General features: G+C 48.0%; 1 protein-coding gene across 24 annotated transcripts in view; it reads left to right on the top strand.

Moving 5' to 3' along the window:
* ADGRL3 (adhesion G protein-coupled receptor L3) overlaps window positions 1–20,903 on the top strand; it is a 439,175-nt gene that overhangs the window by 243,177 nt on the left and 175,095 nt on the right. For all 24 annotated transcript variants that reach the window (XM_068941083.1, XM_068941084.1, XM_068941073.1 and 21 more), the window contains one exon: window positions 4,321–4,430. In XM_068941083.1, coding sequence (XP_068797184.1) covers window positions 4,321–4,430 — 110 coding nt within the window. The remainder of the gene's footprint in view (window positions 1–4,320; window positions 4,431–20,903) is intronic.

Below are 20,903 nucleotides of genomic sequence, written 5' to 3'. Positions count from 1 at the left end.
ATACCTGGTGGTGCAAAGGCGGGTGGGGGGCAGGAGAGGAGAAGAGGGGGGTTGCTGCCGAAGGGGAAACGCAACAACAGCGGGAGAAAGATGCAGGGGGAAAAGGCCGCGTGAAGCTGCTGGCGAGTTACGAAGTCCCATCACAAAGAGATGGGGCAGGAGGCAATTCAAGGAAGCCCAGAAAGGGAAGAGATTAAGGGTGCGTGCACGGTGCCAGTGCATGGAAGAAGCAGCTCTCGTTGCTCAGGTGGACTGTCCTCTGGAGGGTGGCAGTGAACCGCGCTGTCCCCCCTGGTGGCTCCTGCCCTGACCTCAGCATGGCTGAGCTGCTGGAGTCCCTGGGAGCTGAGTAGATGTGTCACGTGTAGGCATGCCCCAAAATTGCCCTTAAATTTGTTAGATGTTGCAAGTTTACTATTAAATGCTTTTTGTTAAACTTTAAGGGTCCTATCAACAAGTTGAAACAGCATAATTACCTTTGTTTTTTCTTTTTTCCATTTTTTTTCTGCATAAAACATGGATTTGAGCTATTTCCAGGGGGGGCTTGGTTAGGCCGCAATGAGAGCGCTCTGCGCGGCTCGTTATATCAGCTTGATGGCAGAAGAGGTGGCCGATCCGCGCGTGCCGGTGCCTGGATGGATCATTAAACCCCGTCAATAAAACAACAAAACGCGGCGCGCGGTGGGACTCGTCTGCGCTAGCGTTAAGCACCGCAGATAATTATGTCACGGCGGAGGTTGGAAAGCCAGCCTCGCCGTGCTCGGAAAGATCGATTTCAAAAAAAAAAAAAAAAAAAAATCATAACGAAGGAAACGCTGGAGAAACGGGATCCGCGTCCCGCTGCCACTAGATAGACCCTTTGCTTTTAAGCTTTTTGCAGGGGCGGAGGAACCTCTGCTGAGGAATTCCTTGCTCGCGACAGCTGGCCGCGGGGAGGATTTAGGGTCGCTTTTGTGCCGTGCGTTATCGCAGGCCAAGGCGGTGAGCCGGAGGCTGTTCTCCTGGCGTGCGGTTGCGTTCTTCCCTCCCTTCCCCCCCCCCTTTTTTTTTTTTTAATTTATTTATTTGTCTTTTCCTCCCTCGTTTGCGAGCCAGCACGTTAGAACTCCGCTTAGGCTCCTATTAGGAGAGAAATTTCTCCTTGCTTCCCGTTTGCTTTCTCCAGGGTATCTAATTTTTTTCTTTTTTTCTTTTTTTCTTTTTTTTTCCTTGCCCTCCTTCTCTCGGCCCTTCCTGAAGGGTTGATTTGGAAATATCGCGTATTGACAGGGAAGAGCATAGTCCTAGCTGACTTATTCGCTCTGACAGCCTCTTTCTTAAAGCAGTCATCCGGAGAGGAGATTTTTGTGTTTCGGAGGAGGAAAAGGATGTCTCGCAGCGTTGCCGTGAACGATAATGAATTGAGTCTGTCTCTTACTGTAAAACCATTAGAAAATATAATAGACCTTGAGAAACGGCCTCGGATATTGATGTCTTGGCTGTATTAGCGTGCCTACTCACGTGCCTTGTCTGTGCAGAAGAAGAAAGTCTATGTAAAATAGGCGTTTCGGCTGAGAGGTTGAAAACGAAAAACACAAAACTTTTTTGGTGGACGGTGCTGCGCTTCGGGGCGCTCCAGCAATAGCGTTGAGGCTCCTGTTTACCGCTTTTAAGCGCTGGAGTGCCGGGCACAGATTTGTGGTCCCCCCTTTCTCCCAGCTCGCCTCGGCCCTGGTTTCGGCCCCCGCTTCGCCTGCCGGGGCGACCGCCGCAGCGAGCCGGCCGCCATGCCCCCCGAAAGGCTTTTTTGGAGCGATCGGTCTCGCCCTTTGTGCCGCCTTGGCGGTTTTGTCCCGGCGCGGGTAGCGCCCCAGAGAAACGGCGGCTTTTTCTTCCAGCGTGCTTTGCCCAAATGCAAGCGTTGGCTGCGTGCTGGACGGTCAAGTTTTCCCGTATCTTGCAAACTGGAAAATGCACGGGGCTTTTTGCCCTGCTGCCCCAGCTGCGCGGCGAGCCATCCGCGAGCTGTCTGCGCGAAGGCTTTAGGTGCGCCTTTACTTCTCGGGGTCTTCCTAACACGTGCTTTAAAATGCTGCAGAAACTAAGCCAATAGAGGCGTAAAATCATCCGTCTGGTCCCCCCCCCCCCGAGTCACAGGGGGTGACGTGTCGGCACCGTGCGCCACTTAATTGTGGCAAGGGTGACGGGGGTCTCCCCCACCACGTGCAGCCGCAGAGCCGTCCGCTTGGGGCAAAACGGGGCTTTTTCTGGCCGGTGCAGGGGGGCGAAGCGGGACGGAGCTGCCACCACGCTCGCTCCGCTGCTGGCCCGGGAAAGTCGGCATCGGCGCTCCCATATAGAAGCGGGTTTTTTTTTTTTCCCCTCCCTTTTCCCTCTTCTTTTACATATCATCATTTCTGTGTCGTTTGCCCGGGCTGATGTCTGGCAGTAAGAGCTGCCTGAACTGCTATTAGGTGTGTTTAATCCAAATTGCCTCCAGCCTCCAAGGGTGTGGGAATGTGTCTTTTCACCGCGGGGCGCTAAGTGGAAACTCAAAGCGCCAAGGGCAGGACGTGGCTTTGCTGCAGATACCAAACGTGCGTGGAAAAGAAACGATGTTTTCTGGGGTTGGGTTGTGTGTTTTTTTTTTTTTTTTTTTTTTTGCAATTTATATGAGGGTGCTGAGAACCCTGAAAATGGGTCCGTTCCCGCCCCCTCCCAGCAGTTCCTCCGCATTTTGGGGCCCGTCTCATGGTTTCTTGGAGCTGTCTCTTTGAGCCGTTGCTTTTAGTCTGTGCAACGTGGCCCGGGCTGCCCCTACAGCCGGGGGGGAGACCGTTGCTTCGGCCAGCGCGATCGCTAAAAAGAAAGGCGCGTTGAGCCCAGTGCAGGATTTCCGTTGAAGGTGGAGTTGTGGATGATGTCCAAAGCTTGTCCTGGAAGGGCTGCCCGCTCGCGCCGTCCTGTGATAGCACCTGTGATCGCCCAGCCAAGCCACCCATCTCCTAGCGGCAAGGGTGAGGACGGCAAAGTTGCCCCTTTCGTCAAAAAGTTTGTTTTTCTGTCCGATAAAAGTAGCCGCTTGCTGTGATAGCTGTCTCCTTCCAGCGCGAAAACGTGAGAGCATCCCAGCCCCCTGGATTATCTGCTATCCAGCAAAACAGCCTGGTGAGCAGCCGTATCAGCTCCTATTAATCTTTCCATGAAATTAAAGAAATTATGGAGCTCAAGGCAGTCGCTAATGAATCGATTTTAATTTACGGCCTCAAATAAAATCCTCATTAAGGCTGACAAAGTCTAGCCGCAGGTAAACGCGAAGCATTTCCGCTCCCGAGCGGAACGACTTCTGCTCGGGCTGCCGCGGCCGCTGCCTGAAGAGCGGCAGGGTCAGGGGTCCCGCGCCGCCGCAGCGGAAACAGCCTCTTGGAGAAAATAACTGCAGCAGCCTGGCCCTTAGGAGGTCTCCCTCTGGCAGGCGAAAGGATGAAAATCAAAGACTAATTATTTTCTTTCTCTCTCTCTCTCACTTTTTTTTTTTTTTGACAAATGCAAGAATTTTCTCTTTAGAATCACTGCCAAATGCCTTGTTGTCCCCCAAATACGCAGAAATTATACCTGGAGCAAATTATACCGGAGCAAAGCTCACGGCAGTGGGCTGGGTTGCTTCCTTCTACCTATGGTTGCACCCGAGGTTCTTTGAGAATAATGTTTCCTTTTGGAAAAAAAAAAAAAAATGGTCTCAGGAGGTGCGTCTGTTCTGGAGTGGAATGACTGAATAAAGCTTAATCACTTAAAACCAACGCGAGTGTGCTGGCTGTGCATGAAAAACTACTTTTTTGTTGTCTGGACAGGTTATTTGGTGAACTGGGTTTTTTCTTTTTCTTTTTTTTCCCCCCGTTTCCTTTTTTCCCCTCCTTCTCAAGTGTTACTGTTTCTAGTCTTGGCTTTCCATTCAAGAGCGTTATTCCAGATGCCCGTTTTCTGCAGGAGCGCTTTACAAACAGCTTGTAAAAACTACTTGCTGCACGTCCTATAAAATACGCAACAGTTGTTTTGGCCACGTACGTTGTCGCCCGAGTCCTTGCGCTGCCTTCGGGTTTGGATGTTGGGGTCCAAGGTTAGTGGAGCTCGGCACGATGGAGTTCAGGTTTCGAAAGCTGGAGGAGCACTGCAAAGCCGCCTTGAAGACACGGCCGGTTGGGTTGCCCTCGTTCTTAGGGCACGTCATCCGTGGGCTTCGGGCTCCCAGGGGTCGGAGGAGCTTCTGAAGACACTCACCAACCTCCTGCCCTCTCTTCCTGCCCAGGCTGGTTTGTGACTCTCTTCTCCTTTGCTTTTCAGATGCAGTAATCGGACCCAGTGCGCCGTCGTCGCGGGCCCAGATGTGTTCCCAGACCCTTGCCCGGGGACGTACAAGTATCTGGAAGTGCAGTACGAATGTGTCCCTTACAGTACGTACATTGATACGTTTGCATTCGTTTTTTTGATAGAGATCTGATTAACTGTAGAGCCTGGGCTGGCCTCAAGCTTGCCTTTTTGCTGCCTGAGGGCCGGCAAACGCTCGGTGCCAAACCACGTGCTTCGCACGAGACCGAGCCGATGAGATAGGAAAAACTGCCTGCTGTGCAAGGTTTTTAACAATATAGCACTAGCGCCCCATATTTTCCTTAAATTCCTTAAGCGGAACGGAGACGTTTCACGTTTTGGAGAACACTTGGAAAGCCCCGTTAGTGAAAGCAGGCCATAAGAAGGAAGCGTTATGGCAAGCTTATGACTTCTCTTTCCGAGCGCTTTCTGTTCATAGGTTGCTTTAGGCTGACCTGTGTTCTGCAGGTGGGTGACGTTTGATAAGTGCCTTAAGTACTGTGTTGTGTGGCCAAGGTGACAGAACGCTAATGTTTTGGGAGGTTCAATGTTTGGTGATAGAAACTGCAAACGTACAATTTACTAAAGCGATGAGGGCAAATTACGTGCAAGCCATTTATCTCAATTTTTCAAGGTAGGAAGACAGTCATCAGGGATTACAGCAATACGTGTCTCAAAGGAAAGGTCAGAGCTGCAAGAAGTTAAGCGTACCTCAGGATTTACTTTCTGGAGAAACACAATTTATTATGCGTGGTTACCGTACTGCCGTCAAAAAACGGCATACCTCAAAAAGAGAGATTAAGAACAGCCCTGCTCTTCCTTTTGTCCCCTCGGGTAGTCTCCGTCCCTCGCGCGCAAGGTGACCGCGGGCCCTGGAGGGCTGCGAGGGGGTTTGGTGGAGAGGTGGTTGGAAGCCACCATCCGAGGGATGAGGTCAAGGCCTCAGCCCTTAGCAGAGGGGGCTCTTTGCACTGAGGGTCTCCACCTCTCAGCGTGTTGCTATCTGATTTTTTTTTTTTTTTTTGCCTAAAAAAAATTGAGAAGCTTCGAAATGCAGCGATGGCAATCTGTTTTTTTTGTTTTTTTTTTTTTTTAAACGGGGCGAGCTATTAAGCCTATGGAAAGTGTGACATCAGGGGCTTTGGGGCTGACCTAGCGAGTTGGTACAAAATTGCTAGTCTGGAGTATAACGGAGGAGTAGCGGTGCGCGCCCGTAGGAAGGTAATACGTGAATATCGTACCCTGAGGCGTTAAGGGGCCTTAGGCGCAAGATGTAAAATAGCTCTTGCGCGAGGTCGCTGGGCATCGAGCGTGCTTGAATGATCTCAGCGTTGGGGGAGACAACACCAACAACGAGAGGCAGTCAAGACAGGTAGCAGCGTTGACGGCTCTTTGCTCTGCTTGCTCGTGAGTTGAATCAAGCCGGGAACGTGGGGCGAGCGCGTTGCAGCAGAGGATCCTCGTTTCCCGGCTCTGAGGAGCCTCTGCTTTCGCTGAACGTGTTTTATCTCTTCCCTAACCAGGCCTTGGCGCGTGTAGCGTTTGTCGTCTCCTTTGCCATTCGTTTTCTTGTGGAAAAATTGAGACTCTCGATGCGAAATAATTCTTCTCCTCTTACCGCTGAAATTTTGTTTAAAGGTTACTCCCCAAGAGCGCTTTTCCGGGGTCTTCTGTTAAATACGTGCCCCTGCAAGCCCTCAGATGGCCGTCGTCAGAGTTGTGGACCCCGGCACGCTGCAGAGAGCTATGCAAAACTGCGTTTTAGGCTACCTGATACTATACGCGTGCGGGAAAAACTCCACTTTTCTTGAATCGCTTTGATCCATTGTTGTTTCGCGTCCCTTCCCTCTGCCCTGCTCCGTGTTCCCCGCGGCGTTGAGCAGGTAACGGGAACGGCGTCGCTGCGGGTGGTTTTGCAACGCTGGCTGTGCAACTCTGGCTACAGCCGCTACAGTAGTCCTGCAGCGTGCGTCCGTCTCTGGGGTGGATACGGCCCCGGTGGCAGAGCGTCAGGCCATCCCGGCGCGTCGTTTTCCTTGCTTCGTCTTTGGAGCCGAGGGCCTTCCCGTTTTCCTGCTGAGCCAGAGCGGAAAGCAAAGGAGCGGCTTAGCCGGTGCGATGCATGAGGTGGTGGCCCACCTCCCAGGACCGGTGACGGTGGGGGAACCACCAGGCTAGTCGTCTTCAGCAGTCGGATTTTTGATTGGTAGGGCAGGAAGCGAGATGGTTTTTTGCCTGCGCGAGTCTAGCCTTTCCTGTGCACGTCACACTCGGCGACTCAGACCGGCCGTGTTCGGGTAGCCCTACGCGTGTTGCTGCGCTGGATGGGGAGAAGCTCCTTTCCTCCGTACTTGCGAGCCCGCGCGTGCAGTGGTCCCTGGCAGTCGGGCTGTACTTCGGAGGTGAGAGTTTGAGCAGCAGCATCCACCTTTTCAGGCTATTGCCATTTAGAAAAAGGCAGGAATTTGAAGTGCGGCGGGTATTTTGGAGGGCTTTTTCTGTTCGTTTTGCCATACGGACAACTGTTGGGGCTTCCAAGGGTCCAAGACGTTGCCGAAAAGGGAATTTAGCTGCCCAGGTCGCATTCACCCTCGGTTTTTCCTTGTCTCCGAATTCCTCTTTCGACTCCTTCCTTTGGGACCGCAGGAGTTCCCAAACCTGCACCCCGTGGTTCCTCGCAACCCAGCTGCGCTGTGATAAAGGGAACTTGCAAAATTGGAGGTGTAGGGTGTGGGAAAGTGAGGAAAAAAGGTGGGGGCTCGATGGAGACGAGCCCGTCTCATCGACTCGCGCGGCGTATACCGCTGTGATAACTCGCCTGTCGTGTCCTGGCAATAAGTCTTCCCACCAGCTTTTAATATTGGCCAGATCCGTTGCAAGGACCCTTTCCTGCAAGGGGAAAAAATGAGTGTGGCTTGCGAGGAAGGATAAATTGTCCTTCCTTTCCTTTCCTCTGGGTGAACAAGCTAATAAACGTTACGAAGAGACCAAGTTTCTTTGGCACGTTGCGAAGTTTCTGTACGTTTTTAATGCTAACTAGGGGAAGGAAAACAATGCTGGAGCGTTGTTCATCTTTTCTGTTCTAAGCCTTTACTTTATTATTATTGTTTTTAACGTGGAAGCTGAAATCACATTTCCCAATTGTTGTATTGATGGAAGGAAAGGTCACTTCTTTGCTAGAAATATTCCTTTTTTTGCCGAGAGAAGAGTGGATATACTCACATATCAATAAAAGCGAGGGACGGTAAGTGTGATGTGGGAACAGAATTCAATAAAGTTTTATTGTATCACAAGTGGACTGAAGTGCATTTAAAAACATTAAATGGAGGCTCACAATATCTGCTCTGCTGGACCTTAGGGCTGGTGAATAGACAGATAATTGAATAATGACATTTTAAAGAGAATACAAGCACTAGAAAGCAAACTGATATTTTCATTGCTCCAAGATTGCTGGTGGGAAGGGAAAGAGGGAGGAGAAAGCCGCGAGAAAATTGCAATCTGAAAACAAGTTAATGAGACCACTTTTTCCCCCGAGAAGGTGGTTTTTAATTATTTCTGGAGTGCCACGAGACCTTTACGTGGCCTTTGGGCTTTCTCTGCGTGCGTTTTCTTGCCACGGTCCCCTATGGGTGTTTACCCACCAAGAGCAATGCCAGATTTGTTAGGAAACCGGGCTTGTGGCTTCTCTACTTCTTTCTCTCTGCTTTTTTGTGTGTGGGATTCCCCCACCAAAAGAACCACCGGAGAAAATGACAGGTCTTCCCGAGGTGTTAAACGCCGCTATTGGCACTTGGGTCAGTACAAATTTCCCCTCTCCCAGCCCTCCCCGAAGCCCGGCATCCTTTGTTTTATTTAGTTAAATAAATGATTTGTGTGCGTGGCCTAGGAGCAATGGGGGAAAAAAAAAAAACAACCCACACACAACTTACTACCTGTTATGTTATTTTCTGAGCATCTCTCCTGTGTATCCTGCTGACAGACTGCCTTTCTTCTGAGGCACACAATTTCACGGGCATTGCGGGAAAACCCCCCCCTTTTTTTTTGTATTCATCGGACTTCCCCGCTTTGCTCCGTCTGCAAAGGCAGAAACAAAAGACGGTTATTTGCCCTGTCGGCTTCCTTTCCCCGTGTTGTTTGTGGGGCGAGGGCACACACGCAGTAGCCCCTAGGAAAGTGCCCTTGGTTAAAATCACCTGCTCTGACGGAGCTTTGCAAACCTGGAGGCTGGGGGCCGAGATCTCCCTCCACAGAGCTGTAGGCCTAGTTTTCACAAATGGGAGGAAAAATAAACGCTGGCCACTGCGGAAGATACATGTTTTGGAAAAACAGGACGTAGCTCGAGATGAGGAAAAAGGAAGAGTAATTTTGCAGGATGCTCTGTGAAGTCGATGAGGTGTATAAGGATATCGTTCGTTCTTAGCTCTGGGATGGGTCTGATTTAAATTGAAGGAGCCAGGTGGTTTCAGGTGTTTCTTTGTGCGCAGCAGGTCGTGCTCTCATGTACGTCTGAGTCACGCGTGCTTTCGTGCTTGGAAAAGTCACCATAAGGCGACGGCGGCGGCTGCTGCTCTTAATTGTATTAAATCTGCAATGCTGCAAGGGAAGGAGGAGGACTCTGTTGTAGCTTGGGCACCCATGACGCTGTCAGCTGGTGGTAGGGTGTTGTGTTGCGCGGTGGCTGTAGAAGTCCGGAGGGTCATAATTTGATGGACGTGTATGAGTACCACTTCGAGGAATAGGTTTGTAGCTTGCCAGCTGAACAGAGTCGTTGCGGTGAGTAAGCGTGCGCTGACTCATTGGGGTGTTTTGGAGCGACTTCTCTGGCCGTCACACTTCTAAAACCGAGCTCCTCGCGAAGAGCAGAAGTGAGCTAAGCCTGCAGATTTGGTCCACCGTCTGAGCTGGACACCTCCATGCCTCGGAGTTCGAGCTCCAGCACCCACGCACGGTGAGAAGGAAACCGTTGCCGGAGGTGGGGCGGTTAATTTGACCACCAGCGAAGAGGAGGCTGCCCTCCACCCCCGCGTGCTCCTTTCTCTTAAGAACTTCCTGCCATCCCGACTTTCCATTTTTCAGTCCAGGAAGAAATGTATTTTTGCGACATTGCACGTTTTGCTTTTGGATTCGAAGGCCGAACTAAGGTGTTTGGCCGCAAGCTACGAGCTGAGCTGGCCCCCCGGTACGTTCTGCTGACGGGTGCTCGAATGGCACCGCTGGTCGGGCTACGCACAGCCCAGATCGAACACCCGCAGTCTGGCCGTGAAGTATGACAGCCAGGAAAGCGTCTTTTTATTGACTGACTTTTTCAGGAAAATCCAAAACTTGTTTTTCCATTCGTTTGGGAAACACTGAGGAACTTTGAGAGACCTTGGAAACCTTGAACATATACGAGAGAAAGAGCATTTCTCTTCTCCCCGTCACCTCATGGTCGTCATCCAAAGTTTGCCTTGTGGATGCCCAGACTTTAAACCAGTCAAAGACTTTGTCATGTAGGTATTGCTCCTGTTCCATGTTTTTCTTGATTTAGAGCCGTCAGTTCTCCTTAAAGGCTCTATAATTGGTTTCTTTTATAGAAGCTGAATGTGGAAACCTGTGATGAGTAGCATAGTTTATCTCATTTTATGAAGATTAGGAAGATAAAGGAATAATGTAATTCCTAATGTGACTCAGGTGCACCGTTTATTCCTCTCTAGCCTTGTCCTACCGCAGCTGACTTTTAGTGAGAGAGTGCATACTGCTGCGTTGAGTTTGAATCAAAACGTGCTTAAAATCCCCTTTAAATCTGTTGTCTGAATGCCTTTGGCCTTTGGGTCTCAATCAAAGGTCATCATATCACTGGGAAATGTTTTTTCAACATCAGCAAACTTTGGGTCAGGTTGCTAGGAACCTGAGGATTTTTTTTCAGTGATTAGGTTTTTCCTGGAAATTCATCTTTGTCGCACCCGTTTCTGCCGTAGTACATAACCGATATCATCTCGACTAATAATGGAAATTGTAACGTGCCGGGCAGAAAGAATAATGAAATTTTAATGGATCCCTTGATATATTAATAATCTGTGATACCCCCCTGCCTAAGCTGCTGATAATTGCACATGCAGCTAATGGAGCATCTCTCTAATTTTGGAATTATATTTGTGTTTGGGTAACAACGATGCTGACAAAATATAGATGGCGCCCTGCAAGCACGCTTGTCTCCGTAAAAAAGGGAAGAAACCGGTGGCTTTAGGTCATTTGTATCAACCGGTCTTTTTCCTCTTGTTGATTCCTGCGTTTCCGACAGGTCTGCCACTAGATATTTGCCACGAATTTACGGTCTAAACAAAGCGCCATGCTTCGCCGTTGTCTCTGAACAATTCTGGCGTTAAGAGGAGTATATTTCTCTCCATCTTTAATAACCTATTGTCTAAATTGCGCTATTACGCCAAGCACTCTCAGGAGACATTGATATGGATTTCATACGTTTTTTTTATAACAGATCTTCCTGGAGATAATATTTATATTTCCAGATTTTATTCCTATTATCCTTTCATCTCTCTTTCAATAACTATTGCGAGGGTTTCTTTCATTGGTGCAAGCAGCGTAAGGAGATTAAGACCATCCTTGCCAGGTGCTATTATAAATCTACAAAAGAAATGAAATACATTTATTGGTTTTTATTCTGGCCAATGGGGAGAACAGAATATCTATATCCAGCGGTTAAGTTTAGGATTGGAGTTCATTTCTTCTAGCACATGAGGGAGGGGGAAAGGCGAGTGTATTAAGTCAAATCCCTTTAGTGCGCAAAAGGCTAAAACGCATCTTTCCAGATCTAAAAATACAACTTTGAGTTCCTTTATACTAAAAGGGCTCCCAGGAAGAGAGCCAAATGGGTCCGAATGTATTACTTTTCTTTTTTTTTTTTTTTAACTCATTTCCTCCGCTTTCCTTGCTAACAACATTTCCAGTCAACTTTTAATAACCATCTAGGCCTGCATAAAGCCGTCGTGGCCATACGTCCCATAAGGCCTGGTGAAGGAGGCGGAAGGAGACCGTGCAGCATTTGATGTGGGTAGCTCCAGTGCCCGTTTCCCGGAGAAACCGAATTGGGGGATTTGCGGAGGGTGAGGCCATCCCCAGGGCATCCTTTTGGGAAAAAAAAGGTCGACTTGTCTCTCTACAGCTTTTCCTTCCCCAAACCTCGGAAAATAACCCAGCCACGTGGCAGGCCGTTTGCTGGGTTATCCAAAAATGTTTGATGCCCCCAACAGGATCATGTGCCCCCGTGCAGGTGGTGCAAACCCCAGTGGCACAGCCAACGCTTCCCAATACGTTGGAGCTACGGCCTTCTTTGCCCGCTATTTTTTTTTCTTTTTTTTATTCTTTTTTTTTTTTTTTTTGACCAATTCAGATTGGAAAAGATTTGTTCTACTGGACTTTGCAGATGTCTGTCTTGCTGAGGGTCCAAACTAATCTCCCCCTCCAAAGTCGTTTTCCCTCCTTGGGTAACTTAAATATATCTAACGGAGTGATGTTTTGTTTTGTTTTGTTTTTTCCCCTCAATGCCTTTAATCTCATTTAACTTTAATTTCACTGTTCCGCTCCACAGGCCCACATAAAAGGATTTGCATGGAGTATTTATCCCGTCCAATCTCAAATGTAAATTCCCTTCCCGATCTCAGATCTCACCAGTGTGATCCTCGGAGATGGATCGTTTTAATTTACCTTGCAGATGACATCTACCCGGTTTCTCTCTCTGTTTCTAGGAAGTTGTTGTTTGGCAGCACCTCGTTAACTCTCTGGTTTTTCCTCTCTCTCATGCGTGTTGAGCGGTTTCCGACTATCGTCTTTTCCTCCGCTGGAGAGCGGAGGCTAGCTCGCCAGAGGCGAGGGCTAGCGCATCCCCACGTCATGCAGCCAAGTCCTTTTCTTTTATCGTGGCAGAGGCGCTGTCAGGCCTGTGTCCTTTTGCTTGCAAAATTAATAATCGCACGTTCTTCAACTCAAGCTCTCGCAAAGGCGCGCGTGCGTGCTCGTGCGAGCTGCCGAACTCCCGGGATGCTCAGATCTGCAAAGTAAAGGCTCTGCTGACCGGTATAGGAGCTGGTGCGCTCTGCGGGGGGGGGGGGGGGGTTTGAACTTGAGTTGAGAGGCGAGAATAAATTTCCCGCGCGAGTGTTTGAGCCACCGTCGTACCCTTGCTTGCGCTCAGGCTTTTCCCGGTGAGACCGCGGCTGTGCCCGCGGCTAGCCTGATGAGCGCCAGCGTGCGCGTCTATGCTTTCTATACGCCGTACGCAAATAACGTCAACCTAATTCGGGGCTGAGTTAGTGTACTGAGGCTGGATTTTCGAGTAATGGACAGACCGGCCTTTGTCCGTCTAAAGACTTGCTCGCCAGAGTGAGCATGTGCCGTGTCCGGTTTAAACACAGTCAGTAATTAAATATGTTCCAGATGATGCTGCTGGGGCCGGGGCTGGGGGGAAATATTGGTAATTAACTTGGAGTGGCAAATCTACACGCTGTTGCTGGCGCTTTCCGAGCAAAAAGTCAGCGCTTCACGGAGAACCCGTTAAAAACACGTCCTGCTGCATTCTGTAATTGTCACGTTTAAGTTAAATTAAGGTCTTAAGCCTGGTTTAGGTTTTCCCTTTCTTTTAGTCTTGATAAAGCTGTTAAGTTGTCTTTGAGCGCGTGCTTTTGCTGAGAGCCTATGGAAACAGCTAGGACTTCTCCCGATGACTAGCAGAGACTTTGGATGAGCAGGGTGAAATCAGGCAGTGTTAAAATCAGCGCGGGCTTGATTGTTAGAGAGCGTGAGTCTGGGACTTTAGATCTGTGCGTTGAGAGATTTGTGGGGCAGCGATGATGATGGGGAGAGACATTTCCAGTGCGCAGGACACACGTTTCTTTTCTGAGGGGGGTTGCTCCATCCTCCCTTCTCCTCCCAGGGACAAAATGAAAGGACTATCAAAGCGTCTGGCCAGTTACAGAATACACAAGGCGACCATCCAGTTTTTTGCTTTATGCTAGGAAAAAAGTGTGCTTTCTTTTGTGTGTTCCTGCATCTGAGCAGCAAAGCTGACCCAGCGTCAACCACTCTGCACTGTCCTAAGAACATCTAGCGAGAGGCGTTTATTAACCGTTTGAGGGAAACGGTGCCAAAGTATTAGCTAGTCTCGCGGGGGGAGGATGCTGATGAGGGAGAGCTCGGTTTGCAGCCGCTCAGTAAATTTGGCTTCCCGAGCGGCCTGTGCAACAGTTGGCCATCGTTGGTTGCAATGTATGGAAGGGAAAGCTCCAACGAATTGCTTTGCAACGCTTCTTCATGCTCACGTTGATGCTCATGTTAAAATGGGCTTTCGCAGTCAAACTCTGCCCAAATCTTATCAATTATGAATGGCTGCATTGTGACAGATGGTCTGTGTTACAGTTTTTAAGAATGAGTGATACGTTTCAAATGAGAAACACATGTTGCTCAGCAGCTTGAGCTGCCACTTAAGAGAAGAGAAGCAACTCCCTGACCCTTTCTTCCCCTCCTTTGTTGGATAACATCCTATTTTAATAACCTGAAAATGGAGACCATGAAATATTGAACGATGGAAAACTGCGAGCAACCATCAATTCCGGTGTAAGAGGATCCTGCTCTTGCTTGGCATGGTGGGAGCCGCACCTGTTTGGGCAAGGGTGAAATTTAGATTCGCAGCGTGACTATCGATCAGGATTTCCTGGGGGCCTTGGTGACGGCAAGTTCGGCACAACTGACATGGCACAAAAGTCTTTCAACTTTTATGATACTGGAAGGTAGGACTGGAAGGAGCCTGTTTGGACCTTAAGACCAACGTATACCATGATAATGTTGATAGGTGCTCTGTCAGGTGCTTGGCTTTACTGAAGACTCAGCAAATTCCTTCAAAAGCTGGTTTTCTTTTCAGTCTATGCCTGCCACGTGGCTTGCTTTTAAAAATAAAAAAAAAGCTTCTAGAAATACAGTATGTGAAAGATTATGGTGGACTAAAAGCGGCACTCTTGAAGAGCAACCCAGATGATAGCAAGGCTATCACTCATTTGCATTTGAATGGTTGCAGCCCAGTAGCCCTCAGAAACACGAGTGACCATCTCGGAAACCACATTCTCTAAGTACGTGCCTATTTTTACTACTGACATTAACGTCTAGGCGCACGCCTTATCCAGAAACAAACTGTGTTAAGCATCTGCAGGAGCAGTCTGTAATTTGGTGGAGCACCGTGGGTTAAAAATCTTCACTGCTTTTACAAAATGTGCTGCAAAAACCTTTGTGGGCTATGGTGCAAAATACATAATTAAGGCAGGTATTGCCAGAACAAATGAGCCAAAGGCATTTTGCGATAGTAGCCTTTCAGAAATAAAATCACAATCGTTTGTTTACTTGCTGACTTACAAAATTGCTACGGCGTGTTGGCCGAAGTCGGGAGTAGAGGGCACGTGAGTTCTTCCTCTTGCTTTTTAAAATGCCGCGTAACGTTCATAGCATAGCAAAATATTCATTTCTGTGTCTTTAAAACCAATCATATTAGTTATTCCCTCGCGGAATTTAGTGCTTATTCACATGCGCTCACTGCTCTCCTAGAAAAGAGATTCTGGCTCAATTTCTTTAGCGCAAAGCCCTTCCTTAGTGCCCAGATAACGCGGTGTTATCTTATTCTGTAATGCTTCACCATACAAAGCAATCTAAAACCCAAGGAAGCATGCCAAGAGACACTGGGCAAAAAGCCCTCATATAACATTTTGAACTTCTTTCCCTTAACGGTGCAGCATTTGCGCAGCCCTCTCTTCGGGCAAAGAAAATAAATCAAAACAAAGTGCTAAAGTTAACCAAGAATTTGTCTTAAGTTCTACGTTCGGTAATTCTTTTCGTGGAGAGAAAAAGAGGAGCGCCAGCTCCCCAAGATTTTCTGTCTTCCTCTCCAAGTCTGCGGAAATTAGGTATATAACTACCAGTAAACGTTTGGAGATGTGAGCTATCGGCAGAGAGGGAATTTTTTGCCTTTTTTTTTTGTGTGTGAATTCCGGGAGGCTTTATGGAAAATTCACCTTTTGTTTCCTCCTTCTGTTCTTCTTTTTCTGCTTCATTTCTCCGATTCTCGCCTGCTCCGTCATAAAATATACGCGGGCGGCAGTGACTATGGTGGCTTTACACGCTTCAGTCTCTTAAATCCAAGTGGTTCTCCTTTGGTGGAGGCTCTCCTGGAAGCCCCGGCTCGGGGAGGATGGCAGTCTGTAGAGCATTGGATTTGCTATTAATCAGTCCCCTCAGCTATTTTTCCTGCAAGTTTTTTCCTGTTGGCTGCAGTAAAGCATCTGCTCGGTCCCAGGAATGCAGGATTAGCCTGAGCTAACGCTCACGTGGCTTTTGCGGTATCACCGATGTGTTTTACTTTCGTCAATCAATAGGGTCAAGAGGCTAAAGTTAGTCTGGTTTCTATTGCTGCTTGCCCGCAGCCCGATAGGTATCCAATTAAATTCTCCAATATTGAACGAGAATAGAGCGGTAGCGTCAGCTCTTCTACAAACGGCTATTAAATTACAGCATGTAAAAGTGGCTAAAGATGATTCAGAGCAATAATATGCCCCGGTTATGTGTTTATCACATTTAAAAGACAATCGGGAGGTTGACTTCCTTGCCAGCTGTGCACGGTCATTAATGATGGGTAAGAAAGCCTCAAACCGGGAGCGACTTCTGTTCTAAATACAGCCCTCCGTTCCCAACTTCCAGAGTTCCCAGAATGAACTGTGGGTGTGTAATGGCTCTAAAAATAAGGAGGGAGAGGCTCTTTTTATACAAGGCCAATGGTACCTATTCAGCCTGAAATTATTCCTAACCCACAAAGAAAAACCCTATGCAAAAGTGAAGGTACTTGCTTCCGAACGCACATAATTGCTCTGACCTAAAACTGTATGTCTCCTGATCAACGTGGGCAACAAATGAATGTCCTAATATAATTTTGAAACCTGTGAAATTAGCAGTAGAAGCCAAAATTGTTACTTCCTCTGCGAGCTGACACTTTTACTGCGAGCATTAGTTTTAAAAACACCAGGCACGCTCTTTACCCAGGTGGGTCTGTCCAGTGTCACTGCTTTAAGAATTCATTTCTGGAAACAGTGGGGTGGGTGATGCGATAGACATCACATTGAAAATGCAACTTCCTGCATAAAGAAGCTGGGGGTGCAGTTTTTCATAAAACAAAGTCAGTCAATTAGAGCTTCCTTCTTGCAGCCTGCAGGTTTTCTTTTAACTGCAATAGTAATGATTGTGTTTGGTCCATAAAAGCGCAGGCATTAATGTTGCAAAGAATGATGTGCTACAGAAAATGTTGAATTGGAGGTACCTAAGAGAAAATGAACGTTGTGTTTTCTCTTTGATTTTATTATATGTAGACTTGGCTTGCTGGCGCCATTTAAATAAATAAATATGCAAATATTACTTACTCTGAAACACAGTTTGCTTGACAAGCCCTAAATTCTTTCACACGTTAATTAAAATATAGCAACATCCCCATGCTGCTCTTCTTCCCCCCCCTCACCGACGACAACTCCGCAGCAAAACGTGGCAGCTCTGCGAGACCGTGCGGCAAAGCGGCTGACGGTCCGGACAGCGAGCGAAGAAAACACTGATTTTATGATTATAGCACTTACCTTTCTGGTTCAGAAAGGCCGTGATACGTGGGCCTGAAATTTGGGCTGGTGGGTGCTCCCTTTTGGGCAGGCGTTTGCCTGCCTGGAAATAGGGATGGAGCAGGAAAGAGCATCTCGTCGCTGCTGCTTGAACCTTCAAGCCCTCCTCTTATGCTAAACCCAGACAAAATTGGTTTTCGTTTCTCAAGGAGATAAACTGATCTCTCATGCTTGTACAGAAATAAAGCTTCCCTAGTTTTCTAGCACCGTCATGGAATAGCTGTTTGGTCTTCATAGTGTGCTAGACCCAAAATCTACTTAGATTAATCTACTTAGATTACGTCAGCTTAAAATTTGGATTTCAGTCGGTTGTGGATCCTGCCCGATATCTGCTACTGCAAGTCCATCTTTTCCACAGTTTTCTCAAAAATTTCTTGTGTAGTTCTGCATAATTTCTGGAAGCTTACAGGAGTGCTAGACATAAAAATATCTCAGTTTGTATACCTGCAGCACGTAATTTAACTGCAAGCGCCGAATGACTTGGAAAAGGCTTGCAGAAGAAGTTAAGCTGCTTTTTTTATTTTTTAAATGATCGTGTCTCCGTAAGGTCTAGCCAGCAAGAGATGGTTAATGCAGCCTTGTTTGATGGTGATCCTGCTAAGGGTGTTTTGCAGTGGACTGCTATTCCTGGCTGTGGGGCGACTGAGTAATTGTAAAAAGATGAGCGAGAAAAATAGCAAGCTTGGCAGGTGAACCTTGCAAGAGAAGTATCCGATAAAATAATCTTCTTCCATTTAGTGTGAAGTCATCGTTATTTAGGAGTTTTGCTCACCCTTTCTCCTCTTCTCTAGAAGAGCTATCCTTGGCAGCTTCGCCACTAAAGGAGCAACGCGTAAATCCTGTTTCTTTTTACTTGGGGTGGAACTTTACCAAGCGTATTGACGTGAGGATTTCATTGTCTTTAAGCAAATTGACCAAATAAAATAATAAAAAGGCTATCGACCGCAGGTCTGCGCAGCGTTGATAAGTGTAGAAGCTCATAGGCAGTTCTGAACTTCTCGCCGTAAATTGCTTTTAACGAGCGGGAGTTGTACTGGCCAAAAGGCACACAAAGAGATTAACCAAACGGCACCCAACTGCTATTTTTGTATCCCGTCGTTCCCCTTCCGCTCGGTTTCTTCTTCTTTGCGAAAGATAGAAGTCACCAATGTTGACATGAAAAAAACTGCTGGGTACCTGCATCTCTCGCTGATGCCTGCAGCTCTGAAAAAATGAAGGCGTTATGTTAACGCGTGAATCTTACTGCAGAGCCAATGGCCTTTTTTTTTTTCCTTCTGGTTCTCCTAGCTTGTGGTGGCAAAAGGGGGGCTGTCTGACCAGCGCGTGGAGCGCTGCCCTGGTTTCCCATGTAGCATCGTAGGGGAAGGAAAGCTCTCCGTGATTATGGAGATCAGTTGGACCGATTGCACCCTGATTTTTTTTTTTCTTTTAACATATATATTTTTATATTTTGTTTGGAAGTGTTGCAACGTAGGGGGGGAAGAGATGCATGGGGTTTTTGTCGTTCCTTTTTTCGCTCTCGCTCGTGCCCTGGCTCCCTTGTGGATCTTCTTGTGGTGCTTATATGTGCATACATGAAAGAAACACCTTATATTTAAAAAAGGCAAAGAAACGCTTTAAAATTGCGTTTTTTAAAATCAAATACAACTTTCCTCTTTGCATTTTCCTGCAAAACGCGTGTACTGCAAAACGCTGGCTGGCGCTTCTTAGGCGCTCTGCGCGGAAGCTGCTCCGTACAAGAGACCTCGGTGTGTACCGGTGCTGCAAATCTAATCAGGAGCGCTTCGCGGAGCTGCAAAATTGTTGCTGAATAAAACGCTGTAACAGCAAAGCAACGCTGTAGCTGCCCGAGAAGGTCGCGATTGCATCTGCTGGGTGCTGCGTGGAGGGATCCTGCTGGCCCGGGAGCAATCCCCGCTACGCCCTCGCCTGGTGGCTACCGTTTTCCTTCCGGGGTTTCCTGCTGTCAAGAGTAGTTACACGGCTAGAGGTTGGAGGAGGACGCAGAAGCGCCGATGGCAGTCAACGGGACGAGCGTCCCACCCGGCAGCCTCACTGCGTTGCATTTACAGTAGCACTGGGAGGAGCAAAAAAGAGGTACCTCCGTGGAAAACCCACCTTTCCTCGCTGCAAAACCCATGCTTTTGTCTAGCATGCGTACTACTTATTTTTTTTTTAATAACTTCGAGCTTTAAAGCACATAAAGCACTTTTTAATCTCTGGAAACGTTTGCTTAAAAGAATCAGTGTGACAAATTGAGAACATGTATACATGTTTTAAATTGTTTTTTTTTTTGCTGTTGGTGGTTTTTTTTTTTTTCCCGTGCACCTGAGATGCGGAGCGATGGCTTTGCCCTCTCCTTCAGGATAATAACCCCTATTTAATTTTGAGCAGTATTTTCTCCGTGCATTGGGTTGCGATGCGGTCAGAGACGACCAGAATTGTAAGCGGCGAAGTAAGTTTTCTGAAAACCCCTGCCTTTGCGTGTGGCTGCGCCCGCGTCACGCAAAGGCTCCCTTCGCCTAACGCGCCCGGTCCGGGCTCGCGCCCGACTGCGTTGCCTGGCTTGGAGCAGACTGCAAAATCCCCGGTATCGAACCTTTGCGTTCAGCGCTGAATTTTAGTCCCGTCCAGAAGCCGTCGCTCAAAGGCGTTGTTTTACAACCCATCCAAGAGGGTTTTTTTTTTTTTTTTTCCCCCCTAAAAGACGCGGAGGCTGCCTGCAGCTTGTGTTTCTCCCCCGTCGCCTACAGCAGGAGGCTTCGCTCGGGCTCTTCGGCAAAAGGCTTTACGCACCAGGGCGCGCGTCCTGCTCGTCGAACCTATGCGTTCGGCTTCAAAGGGAATTTCTTGAGATGCATTTGTAAAATGGGAAAGGACGCAGCTGGGAGCTGCAGCGTGGGCGGCCTGGTATTTCTGGGGTGACATTAGCTAGTCTGCAGCAGGCAGGCGTTTTGTGTGCGTTATCTAGTTACGGGCAAATAGCTGAAGGACATGCAGCATGCAGGGCACGGCGTCAAAATTGGGATGTTTCTGAGCGTCGACATTGAATCAGTCTAAGGGCCTTTGTTTTTCTGAGGCTGCCGAGTACCCGCTCTCTGAAAATCAGAGTCGTCAGAGAAAAGTTTTAAAAAAGCTCTGGTGTTCTGCTAGTTTAGGCTAAAGTTTTAAAGCCAAAGAGCAGGTAATCTAGAGTCGACCTAGGATAGGTAGAGCAGTGACAGGGATTTTTTTGTCTCTATTTTTTTTCCCTTTTTTCTTTGTGTGTGTTAGCTCAATGAGGATATGGTGACGCAACTAAAGATGTTTAAATTTTATAAAATCAGGCATCTGTAAAAATATCGAGCTGCGTGAACTTCAGCTGGCATCCAGCCTCTTTCTGGCCAGAGGGTAGGACACCTGCAACCTCTCGTTGCGCTGCTCTCGCCGTTGAGTTGCAGCGGAGACGCGTAGCTTCGTAGGCTTTCGTAAGCCTGCTGTGGCTGAGCAATTAAACAAACTTTTGTTGGCTTGTGCCTAAGCATCGCTCAAATGTTATAATGCAGGGAAATACAATTTTTAACCCTGTGGGTGATTTTGCCGTTTTGTTGCTCATCACCCTGAGAGATGAGCACGGAAAAAGAAGATTGGGGTAGCGATGCACTGTGGTGACTGTCGATTCGGATATATGTTGTTGGATGGTCTGTAGGTTGTTTTTCTTTGAAAGTGTGAATGCTGAGGCTTCTGAAATAGTCCCACCTCCGACTCTAGCCAGGTGTTGCCTCTTCTCACTAGCCCTGGGTTACCCAAGAGAGCGTTTTGCTGCTCCAGCTCTTCTCAGAAGCCTTCCTCGCCCTCCCAATGCTTATTTAATAGTTTTGTGGGATCCGC

Source organism: Struthio camelus, chromosome 4 (genome assembly GCF_040807025.1).
Source record: "Struthio camelus isolate bStrCam1 chromosome 4, bStrCam1.hap1, whole genome shotgun sequence".
NCBI lineage: Eukaryota > Metazoa > Chordata > Aves > Struthioniformes > Struthionidae > Struthio > Struthio camelus.
This window is presented reverse-complemented; position numbering and strand designations above follow the sequence as displayed.